Source organism: Lynx canadensis, chromosome D2 (assembly GCF_007474595.2).
Source record: "Lynx canadensis isolate LIC74 chromosome D2, mLynCan4.pri.v2, whole genome shotgun sequence".
Taxonomy (NCBI): Eukaryota; Metazoa; Chordata; class Mammalia; order Carnivora; family Felidae; genus Lynx; species Lynx canadensis.
In genome coordinates this window covers 14,073,334-14,085,844 of record NC_044313.2, presented here as the reverse complement: position 1 = coordinate 14,085,844, position 12,511 = coordinate 14,073,334, and the positions used below count along the sequence as shown (strand labels likewise).

The 12,511-nt window shown below is 46.2% G+C and overlaps 1 protein-coding gene across 4 annotated transcripts in view; it reads right to left on the bottom strand.

The window, feature by feature from the left end:
* Positions 1–2,865: 2,865 nt before the first annotated feature.
* The window catches only part of SHTN1 (shootin 1), a 101,149-nt gene continuing 91,503 nt past the window's right edge, over positions 2,866–12,511 (bottom strand). For 3 of the 4 annotated variants that reach the window (XM_030334126.2, XM_030334125.1, XM_030334127.1), the window contains one exon: positions 2,866–4,647. In XM_030334126.2, coding sequence (XP_030189986.1) covers positions 4,425–4,647 — 223 coding nt within the window. In that variant the 3' untranslated portion in view covers positions 2,866–4,424. The remainder of the gene's footprint in view (positions 4,648–12,511) is intronic. The other variant, XM_030334128.1, reaches the window with a different exon arrangement.

Sequence of the window (12,511 nt, the reverse complement as noted above, 5' to 3'; positions counted from 1 at the left end):
TTTTGCTCAAAAACGTCCCTAACTCGCGTGCTCCGTTTGACTCTTTGGATTTCACTCTTTGGTAAAATCGGTACGTGGCCCTTCGGCCTGAAATCATACCTGCAAACTGCGTCTTCCAGCCACCCATTTCCGCGGGGATTCTGTTTGTGTACCAGCCCTCCTGTCCGTTGGGGGGCCACGACCCAGTAAAAGAGCCCAACGCTTTTGCCGTTGGCTCCTCACTGAGTGCAGATTCTAACTCCGTGCCAGAAAGCACAGACGCGTTTTTGTAGTAGCCACAGCCTCACGCACAAGTATGAGGCCACAGTCTGTGTGACCGCCAGCTTCCTCTTCCCTCCTTACCGTTAATTCCCTTTTCCCTGGTTCCCTCCCCCAAATTTTCGTCTTTATTATATTACTTATATGCCTGTGCGTGTCCTTAGGTCCTCTTTGGAAAAAGAAATCAGTATAAATGAACAAAACACATGAAATGAATAAATAACCTTAAGGTTCCTAACTGGCAATTATTTATACTACGGCATCTAACAAACGGGACTAAAAATGATATACAGGCTGACTGAAGTGCCCTTCGTATAAGCCAGCGTCGGGGCTATAGCAGAAAAGTACCAGAAACAAATTTATTCAAACACATACCTATAGATCTAATAGTGTCCTACTGCTTTATATATAATTTAGCTTCTGTTAAAAGTTACCATTTGCTTTCCTCTAAAGCTATGAAAATTGTTATGCACTGACCTGCGGGAGAGTTGGTGAAGTTTAGATTTCCGATTTATTCTGTATGTTTTTACTGAGCACGCTGAGAAGCTTCCCTTTTGAAGAGTACCCACGGGGAAACTTAAGGGCCTTATGGTAAAGCCAAGGGCTTACGCTCAAAGCAACGACTGAAAATTGGCTCTGGGGCGGGCTCTCTCAGCGCACACGGGGCGGCGGTGGGAGAACCATGTCGCGATCTGTGGTTGCTCCTGCCTGTCCCGGTGCTCAGCAACACGTGATGGGGTAGGAGAACCTGGCAGGAAAATTCATTTTAAAGGCAGGCAGCACATGACTGGCGTTCGACACAGCCTTCGCACATAGCCACACGCACCTGAAATACGGGGAATCACCGGACAGTCTGCCCTGGACCATGACACAAATTATAATTAAATGAATGGAACCAGAGCAAAAATATGCAGACTAAGTCAGTAACTAAATTAAATGAACCAAAGAGGTCATTTATTACCTCAACCGGGTTAGTGCTTTCATTTGCACACAGGCACACAGCCTGTCCACCTTTTCCTAACTTGAAGCCCAGGGCCGCCAATGGAGAGGAGCATTCGAATTTCTTCATGTAACGAACACTGCTTCTACTTACATTTTCTCTCTCTCTCCCTACATACATGTCACTGTATCGTAGACATAAAACACGTACTATACACGCTATAGAAGTTATGATTTATAAAAGAGGTCAAAGAGACTAGTCCTACGTCCATTGTGAATGAATGGGGTTGGGGAATGTTAGTGCCAGGAAGAAACTTCCAAACCGATCCAATCCTTTCAACGAGGGCTGCTTGAGGATCGTCCTAAGCTCCCGGATGGTGATGGACGGTGTCCCGTCTCCACAACTTACTGCCACATACGCTGAAGTTGTTCCAGGATAGAAGTCATTAAACACACATGGGAAAATCATCCAGGGTTCTGTGACACAGACCATCATTTACCTGACGTACAATCTAAAGATGGTCTAGAAAGAGAGCGGATGATCGTGTTTGCCTGTCCTACTCCATTTTTCCAACAAACATGTTATTGTGTGTTAACAAAGAGGCCGAGGAAGGAGGAATTCCTGGTGAGTAGCCCGAGCCACGTCACCCGGCCTTCTCACTCGGGCAAAACAAGGCTGGCCGGGTACAGCCCTGCGGGGTCCTGCCAGTCAGTGTTTCCACGGGACCGCCCAGCTGCTGAGACCACGGTGCCGAGGACTTTGAGACCAGCCCAGGCACAAGAGGGTGTTAGAATTTTAACTACATTCTTCTTCTTTGGGGAAAGAAGGGAGACACCTTCTTTAATAGCAAGAGCACAAAGTATGTCTATCCCTTTGCCTCACGCGGGCAATAAAAACGCACCAGTACTAGTCCAAAACTCTGTAGCAGGTGAGGCATAGTTCCTGTTCCAAAACAGAAGAAGAAATCATTTTTTAGAGAAAACAAAACTTTAAAGATGGCAGTCCCTTCCAACTTTAAAATGGTATGAAGATCATCTATTAATTTGCGGGTGTGTGCAAATGGCTAAGAATGACCTTGAAGACACAAACCCCAGTCTTCTGTGTCCTCCTGTCCTGGACTAACAGCTTGTTGACAACGGCACCCCAGCAGGGACGAACCTCCTCACAACTGATGCCAAAGGGGCAATACTGGAGGCAGAACAAGACGAGTTAAATCCTACATCAAACTCCTCGAGATCAAATTAACTTTCAACGCTTTGTGATCGCGATGAAGGAAAGAAAGTGGCTCAGACAAGACAAGAACATTTGCAAAGCCCGGTTGCTAATCGATGTCTGGCCCGGGGAGCGCATCTCACCAAACAGGTACCCTCCTACCCTGGAAATGAGGGGGGTTGCGTAAGTGCGTCACCCCCTTGATGTGTGTGATGACTAGGGAATGACAAGTGTACGTGTCTTTATGTTCCTAAATGTGTGTAAAACACATGCCGGCAGCCTCATGACAGACACAGGAAGGAGAGCACGAAGAAGCACGGAGCAAAATTCCTCAAAGAAACCATTTTGCGGACGATTAAAAATCGCTGAAGTCATCCAACGCGTCTGCAATTTTCTTGCTCAAGAATGACAAGTTTGGGGACGTAACCCCAAAATCTCAATAACCACAACTGACCTTTAATGGGAAACTGTCAGTGCTTTTTAATAAGTGTGGTGAGGAGACTTCAAATCACAGCATAACAGAACTTGTGTTAAGTGTTAACGCAGTTTGTAGTCAGTGGATCATACAGAATAGTATTCAGTTAGGAACGTTATAGCCGAAAAACATTACATTTTAATTCCCCGTGAGTAAACCAATAAGTAACTGGAAAATCATCGCTGGAAGAACATGGAAACAGTCAAGCATAACAAACCTACAGAAGGAGAATTATCTCCAAATTTAGGAAGTACATTTATTTACCTGCCTACCCACCTCTTCAAGCCTATGCTTAGCACACGTGCAAAAATAAAATACAACTACTGCAATTATTACTATCATTTTCTTCTGCCCTTAGGTGAGAAACACCTGACAGCTACATGCTGAGCCGCGCTAACAAAACTAAACCTTTCACGTTCTTTAATAGTAAAATTACCATTACTGAATCATTGTCATAAAAAATGCATTCAAGTACCTTACCACTTATTTTAAATAAACACCAATTTTGAAACAATCAACTTTGAAAAGCCGTATAAGTTTTTTTTTTTAAAAATCCCTGATTACATTTCTATTTATTCACCGTGGTAGACTGAAACATTGTATTTTTAGAGACTAACTACCACTTAATTTCTTTAAAAAAACACACACACACATACAACAAACCTGCATAATGTGGAACAGCAGTGAAGGAGGAAAAAATGTGCTTGTCACTTATCTTGACTGTACATAAGAATCGCGATAAACCACGGCACTGGTGCCACGTTCGTACGTGAGAAAACAGTTAACTCCTAGCACGGAGCACACTGTTTACCAAGATAATACTCTATTAAGTCCAAGGCTGGGACTTTCCCCTCCATTCTTCATTCAGGCCACCAGAGCATTCCCACCGACGTCCTTGGGAGGCTCTGAACACGGTGAAAATACACACGGATTTTCCAAAATGTTCCATAGCTGACAGTGTGTGCAAGGAGCACGGACTATGGGAGTACTGGCTTGGCACCTGCAGCTCCTGAATTTTATGCTTTACCTCGGGATAGGCTAGAAAGTGATCTGTACGCCACGTGCCTAACAATTTCCACGCTACTGCAGTTTCTCTAGCAAAAGAAGATCAGCCCCCAAACAGAAGCTTCTTTGGGGACTTTTTAAATCCTCTTCAGTTGGTCAGTTCTGTTTCTCCATTTATCCATAGAGCCGCTAACTTTCAGTATTACGTTTGTTCAGTGGTTTGCACGTTAGCTAAAAAGACAAACGCCTGAATTTTTTTGTAACCTTCTAGAAGAAGTCACACTTAATACACTAATTTGAAAAACAAAAACGAAACAGCTTATCCCTATACAGAAAAATAAAACCTACATAGATGTGTATTTTGCTAAACAACTTACTTATGTTTATAGGTAAATTACTTACAAAAGTGACACCAGAATAGAACCTGTACCGTGAGTCCAGTGACAAGAACAGAATATCGGCAGCCCCCTTGCCAATACGCCGGAACTGATCACTACTCGGCGAAGAGGGCTGGTACACGAGTCGGCTTTCGCATCAGCAGTGAGAGCTGTCTGTGTCTCTTGTTTTTTCCATGCTGTCTTCTTTGTATTCTGGTTTCATTTTGCCTTCGTCATCCTTGCGTGGAGTTGAATCTTTTTCGGTGAGCTGGTCTTTGGTTTGGGGTTCGTGTGTGGAAACAGGATCTAAAACTATAACAGGTCCAGCTTGTTGCTCTTTGCCAAAGCACTGGCTCCTGCATCCGGCGTTACTGGGAGGCCTAGAGGAAGAACATTTACACAAAACAAAACAAAACAAAAAAGCAGAGAGAGAGAAAATATTTGGCTTCCATATTCCTGGATTCAGACCAACCAACCAAAAAAAAAAAAAAAAAAACCCAAATGCTCTAAGTCTAATTAGCATGCACAAAGTGGTCTTTGAGGTGCCAGCCATTAAAAGAAAAAGGAGCTATTAGATGACATATTAGGAGCAGGAGGCCAGGAGAAAGAAGGCGGAAAAAGTCAGAGCAATTAACTACGGAAGTGTTAAAAAGCCAAATTCACCTACCTGCTTAATTACACACTCTTCTCAAGAAGTGCAAAGCTCTTGGGTGCCTGGCGCAGGCCGTCCCACTGCGCCTAGACTCCTGTCCCACCTTCTCTTAGCCAGAAGGAGCCAGTGACACCCCCCCCCCCACCCATCCTGTCCCTGGGAACAACTAGCTGCAGATCAGCTCTGAGGAGACCACCCCGCTGAGCGAAGGAAGCCAACCCCATCCCGGATGGGCAGCTGAGAGACGTGCCTGCCGCTGCCATTAGTGACCAGAAGAAATCTGGCGAGACCTGGGGAGGGGCGAGGGAGGAACAAGGGCCGATGGAAGAATCCAGAGAATAAGCTAAAATGCTAAGTGACCATCAACTTTTTCCCTAAAGGAGAACCCTGTTTCTGGCGAAATTTCTTAATGAATTTCAGAGGTGGCTTCTTTCCCCACAGAAGCTTCCTCTCTTCCCTTCTATTCTAAAGCACGAAGCTACTGCTTCTCAAGCTGTGTGAGTGACAATCTCCTTGTGAAAACAGGGACGTCTTCTGTGTCTTTTCCTGCCACGTGTCAGGAAGGCGGGACAGGGGCTCTTCAGACTTCACTGGCCTCCGTGGCAAAGGCTACGAAGCGAAGGTCGAACCAGCACACCCCTGTCCCGCCTCTGGTGAGTCCGCTGCTCGGCCAGCCCTTCACGGGAGTTGGTGCCGCTACAACTCCCTGAGCCCCGGAGCCATCCAGACACTCCCTCACCCCCTACGACTCCTCGCCGGTGGAACTCACCACAGTCACGATGCAATGAGTGCTGTGTAATGCGTCTGTCTCTTCAAGTAAGAGGGAGGCGTGCACGAAACAGGGACCCTCGGCTTTGTTCACCTCCACCCGGCACCTAGCGTGGGCCCACGGGCGGCATGAATAAACGAGTGAATACTAACGAGATGTGAGGGGCTCAGAAGCCCACGCTCCGGCGTGGCCAGGTCTGGAGGCCTCTCTCACGCAAGAAAGCATCAGAACAAACGCCTGACTACTGAGAAAAGGCAGCCTGTCTGCTCTGGCCACAGGTACCACGACCTGAAACCCGACGACCGCGGTCTTCCCGCCTTCTGCCTAGTACTGTGAAATCTGTCCTGATGCTTGAAAACCGCTCCGTCTGGCCTTTCGGTTACACTGCATGACTTGGCCACCATCGACAGTGACTAACACATGACTCGGTCTTCTGTGGCAGTGGCGAGCGCACAGAGATGACCGGGAGACAGAGGAAAGCCACGCCGCAGTGAGGACAGGTCCCTTTGTTTTGGCCTCAGTTTGACAACACCTTGTCATCAGAAAATGCCAGGACACCTTCCATCAACCTGGACCACAGATCCGCCTCTTAGGACATCTGCTGTGCTTCGGGAATCAACAGGGGATACGGTTCCCCCAGCAGTACTCGGTTTGACCTTCTCTGACCCAGACAACGCCTGAAAGACTGTGTGCACCAGGGCACGGTCACGGGAGCGGAACCACTGCGAGAGACCTACGAGATTCACGACTGGAATGAGGCTTCAGGCAAGGGAGAGAGCGAGGCTGTCTGGGTAAGTCTGTGGCCTCTGCGTCCGACGCTGGACCTGAATGAAGTCAGCGGTCCTGGCAGCTGAAAAGGAACATGGGTGAAAATTGACGAGAGACTGAGGACAAACCGCCGCTCTGTCTCTTTCGCAGTCTCCAAACCCCACGACGTAGACGACCTGCAGGAACCACACACGGACCTGGTCCAAAAGTTGGAAAAGCTGGAGGAGGAGCTGGGGGCCGCTGGGAAAACCGTGGGCCAAATGCCACCACGTGCTAACTAGGGGACACTGAGCATGGACCGTCACGGCGTCTGCCCTCCGCGGACCTTCAGAGCCTTCAAAACAGAACAGAAATGACACCGGTGTCACTTCTGCCTTCTAAAGCTCACGCGAATTTGTCTTGTGGCCCACGCTAACCTGGAAACAAACGGGCACGGGAATCCTAGGAAATGAAGCTCCAGCCTGGCTCAGCTGTTATGGCCCAGAAGCCACAACAGTCCGCAGGCCGGTCACCGGTCTGGCTCTGCCATGTTGGGTCTGAGCCCACTGCTACGTGAGCCAGCCGGTCTGCTCGAGGCATGAAGCTTCGCCTCCTCCTAAGTCAGCAGCTTCCGTCAACCCGTACTGACCTTCGGCACTTTCGGAGAACTACCGTGGATGTTTTCACGCCCGTGTGTGTCTGCAGGTGAAGGGGTGACGAACACACCCTAAAGAAAGCTCGCGTCGGCTGGAGGTGAAAACTTCCAGGAAATGCTCTCAGGCTTCCACAAGAGCAACGAGGGGATGTCGCCTGAATCGAAAACTCAGAAACCTTGTGTGGTCGGGATGAAATTGGCCCGGAATTGTCTTAGTGCCTCAACTACAGATTGATTCATTATTTAAATTTTTTTTTTCAACGTTTATTTATTTTTGGGACAGAGAGAGACAGAGCATGAACAGGGGAGGGGCAGAGAGAGAGGGAGACACAGAATCAGAAACAGGCTCCAGGCTCTGAGCCATCAGCCCAGAGCCTGACGCGGGGCTCGAACTCGCGGACCGCGAGATCGTGACCTGGCTGAAGTCGGACGCTTAACCGACTGCGCCACCCAGGCGCCCCAGATTGATTCATTATTAAGTCACCCGTAGGCTACAGCGAGAGAACTCCGTTGGTTATCACCGTGGGCAGTTTCTCTGAATGTACGCACTGAGAGTCAGAGTAACTGATTTCTCAACGGATAATGACCACTGACTGGGAATCCCAATGGGTTCGGGCCAAAAGGGGCTACGGCAGGCAATCATCGAGTCCAAATGGTCCTTTAACAGATGAGAACAATGAGTTTTGGAGGAGAGAACCTGGCCTACAATCACATGGTTCATCAACGGCAGAGGCAGTGCAAGAATCAGGAGCTCTCTCCTTTCCTGCTTCTTCCACGGTGCCATGCCGCTTACCAAAGGTGTCTTCTCTCAGAAACTGGACAATAATGCCACAGGCTAATTTTGGCATGTTTACTGATTTCTTTCTCTCTGAATCCCTGTTTTCAGATGCCTCTTTCCGAGTCCATCCCTTCAAACTATCCTTTGCCTCCTTTCCCTTTGTGACTGGTACCTCCTCCGGGTTTGACACATTAGGTCTATTCCAGGTTCCCATGGGGCGCTTCCCAGGACCCCTTCTGGAACAAGGGACCTTCTGCAGCCTCATTGTGACTCCATCCCCATCATGGGAAGGGCCAGAGTGTCATCAGTGACCGTGCCAAGAAACCAGGCTCTTGCTCTAGGCAGCCACAATAGCAAGTTCTAGCAAGTCAAAGCTCCTCCCCTAAGATAGGGGCATCTGGGTGGCTCAGTCAGTTAAGCCTCTGACTCTTGATTTGGGTTCAGGTCATGATCTCACGGTCATGAGCTCAAGCTCCACGTGGAGCTCTGTGTTGGGCGTGGAACCTGCTTGGGGTTCTCTCTCTGTCTCTCTCTGTCCCTCTCACAGGCACATGCACACACACTTGCACGCTCTCTCAAAATAAGTAAATAAACGTAAAAAAAAAAAAAAAAGCTTCTCCCCTAAGGGAAAGGCTCAAGGGCTCAAAGGCAACAATCCGATAGGAATTGCAGTATACTATTATTCTGCTCACTTTGTCTGCTTTAATTCTTCACCCAAGGGCAAGGACCACAAAAAAGGAAGTAAAACTAAGTACTCATGAAAAGTATGGCAGCCTTTCTCCTGTATGCTACAAAATCGCCAAATGTAAAACTTCCATTTTATGGGTGCTCTAAAGTAAGACTAAAATCCTGTGGCGTTCAGGCTGAAAGGCATCACTGACGTGAACTAGTCCAACCTTTTCATTTGTTCGACGAGGACACCAAAGAATAGTGCGTTAAGTGATTTGTTCAAGGGCGCGTAACTTGTTACTAGCAGACACAGGATTAAAATCCTAGAATCTGGATTTCCTGGCCCAGTATTCTTTTTCTTACCGCGACATACTGGTAGTCATTTATGATCCATTCAAAATATTTTCACGGGTCATTTTAGATGGTTTGCTCAAGAGCTATTTCAAGACAAAAAGAAAAACTGAAAAGCAAAATAAAAGCTCAGAGACAATGTAGCAATCTGTGCCGCTCCACGGAGCCGATGCCGGAGTGCACACAGCTCGGGTGCCCTTTTAGAAAGCAGCTACTGTTCCCCAGCTACAAGAGAGCCAGAATGTGGGGCCCGGGCATGTGGGGGCCACTTGCTAGTCAGAGGAAAAGACCTGACTCCAAACCACACTGGTACCACAAAAACCTGAACGACTGTAAACAGCGTTGCCAAAACTGAACTTTCATAAAGGGACTCGGTGATTTCTCAGACTGTGTTACAAGAGACAAAGGAACAGCATTCTAATTTTCAAAAAGCACATCATTGTTTGCATTCAATGAAATTCCTTTCAAAAATCAACTTTCCACGTTCCAATTATATTCAACAACATTCTAGCTAACATTTCGGCTGCAATTCAAATTAACTAATGCCCCAAAGAGCCCTAATAGATGTGGTTCTGAGCTCAATTGAATACAATCAAAGCTCACGAAATGAAGGGGGAAATGCTTATTTCATGCAAATTCTGCATATCACTCAAGCTTAATTTTACTGATAATATAAAGGTGGGACATTTTGAACATTACAGTGAATGAAACTTTTAAGCGGTGAGAGTTATTTTATAAAATGCTACCTCTGAAAAGCTGATTGCCAAACAGTATAAAAATGGTTGGAGGCATAAATGCCAAGTTCATTTCTATTTCACTTCGGAGGTAACTATCTTTCAAATCGCAACAGCTGGACTATTTAACACAATCTGGTGAATCAAAGTCTAGTTCTTCTCTGGTCTCCCGGTGGGACGTCTGCATTAGTCCGTGGCAGCCGTCCAAAAAATGACGCACAGCCGGACGGTCTGAACGCTGCTGCGTTTACAATGAAAATGAATAAAGCTGCAATCGTATTTACCACCTCCAAGGACAGAAGACGGAAAGATTTAAATTTGTCTTTATAAAGTAGTTTCCTGGGAAAACTCCAAAGAGGAAGTCTGCTTTCTATTTTCCCGTGTGTAAAAATAAGAAGTCTCACTTTGTTTCCGGAGCCCTTTATACAGTTACTACAACAGTGAGCGGGAGCGGCTTTACAGGAGAGGTGGTTTTTAGTGTTTCTCTCAGATACCCTATTTGTTGGGGGATTTTAACACGCTTGTCCCAAATCTCCCCAAACGGTTTCAAACAGAAGGTGAGGCTGTCTGTCATTAGTACCAGTTTGAACACTTTCAACTGTAATGAAGGTAGAACAAAGCTGAATTCTTTCAGCTTTGTGTACTTTTCGAAACTCCATTTAGGCTCAAAGAATAGTTTTTCGATTTGGGTCGCCTGCTACCTGCTACCTGTAGATATAATTTTAAATTCTGAAAACAAAATTGATAAACAACGAAACAGCACCTTGGGTTTGAAAAGCTGACATCAGCTTCTGGATTGCTGATTTGCCCTAACCATCAACCAGAATTCCTTCTTACAGCAGAAGTAACAATGGCTGGCTGGGCAAAGACGTCCTTGTCCACACGGAGCCGTATTTTCTTCAGTGGAGTAAAGGCAGCACAGGCATATGGGGGCTCGGGTTCCATCCCAGACCGTGGGGCGCGCTACGAAGTCCTGGCCCGCTTCTTTTAATCCTAACGTGGGCTGGACCGTGGACATTCACAGATCCCGAAATGCCCTGGGCCATTCTCACCAGCAAAATCAACACTGAGAAAGCATGAACCCAACACTGATTTCAGCTCAGGCAAAGATCCTGAAATGCGTGTGCTACTCTTTTGGGCTACTTTTTGAGCTTTTCGTAATTTTCCACAACTTTAAGTCACCATGAAAAATCCATTTTTGATTCCAGCTATTAACAGGGAATGTTATTTAAAAGAAGTATCTTATTTAAGGAACATAAAGTCTTCTATAAAATTCACCATATATACCACTGGCTCCTCAAAAAAGCCAGCCTGCATAAAATGCTTGCATTTTTCTAGGGGTGCAGAACAATATTTTTAATTTTTCAAATACTTTTCCTTAAATTTACCAAGTTATATACGTTGAACTCTCTTTTAAGATGGGAAGTCACAGTGCTACTTTTCATAGTTCTGTGACAAGGTATATTTCAAAGGAAATGTGTTTATCAGGTTTTAGAAGTTAAGTCAATGTATTCTTAGGTCTGAAATTGCATTTAACTTTTATCTGGCTACTTCTATTTGAAGAAATCAAACACCACCCCCCCCCCCCACACTGCCATCCATAAATAAAAGGAAACACAAAGGCTGCAGAGACTACTGAAAGATACTTTAAAAAAAAAACAAAACTGCAAAGCACCAAAGGCAATTTGGTTCTCTATGCAGAAATGATACATTTTATGCAAAGTCTCTTAAAATCACAGGTGTTTGCAACTGGAGGCAAATGTTAGGAGGCAATTAATTCTCTGGGAGAACTGAGAAGGGCTCAGGGGCATTTTAAGAGTCATGCTGAGATTTACTGGACAGAATTTTAACGCTAGATGTATTGCAGCCTGAACGATTAACCTGGAAGAAGTTGTTGTCTGTAGGGCAAGTCAGAGCACTTGTAAGACAATGCTGACAGGCGGCCCTCTGGGCCGGTCCACAGGGCAACTCCTTGGGGTGGGGGGTGGGGAGGAAAAGAAGACAAGAACGCCAAGTGACGGGATCTCCAACTTCCAGAACATCCAGTTGTTCTGCTAATTTTGTTGTTGAGACTTAATTATCCATGTACGGGCACACAAGGAGGACCTTTGTAGTCGTGCCTTGCCGAGCAGAGCCACTTCCTGCGGTGTGAGTACACAATTCGACGGCACTAAGATTACAGTTGAGGGCACAGCAAATCCTTTCATTGTGTAAGCGCATCGGATGAAGCAGTAACTTCCAGGCAGTTCATTCTGCTGGCCAGTGGCGTCTGCTCAGAAGCGAATGCTTACTAAGTACGGAGAAGGGGCCCCCATTCTTCTCCCCACCCCACCCCACCCCACCCCACGGCGCGCGCACACATACGCACGTACGCACACGCACACGTACACAAAAGAAGAGAAAGGAGGAGAGGAGGCAATGATGGCGAAGGGTGAAGGGACAGGCAGGGAACCCACCCTTTTCCACCACAGGGTCTGGAAGAACTTCTCTATTTTCCATTTGAACAAAATGTTGACCCAAGCCTCTCTCAAGGAATAGTTATGTGACCTGCCGAATGAATTTCCAGCTGAGATCAATATTTGAGACAAGAGCTTTATGCAAGGTTCCCTAAAAGGAAGAATCTCAATTTCTATTTGGTAACAGATTTCAGAAGCTCAGATTTTCCAGCTCCAATCCAAAAGGGCAGCGTCTTTCAACTTCATTTTTCTACATTAGTTTTACACTGGAAATAATGACATAAAACTGAAGAGACCAGTTAGAGGTCAAATGATGATAAAATCAATTTTACTTTTAATGTAAAACCTGAAAGGCAATTAGATTTTTTTTCTTTCATGGAAATGTTTGACTGATCGCACTAACCAAGAGACATCTAAAATTTTATCTTTTATC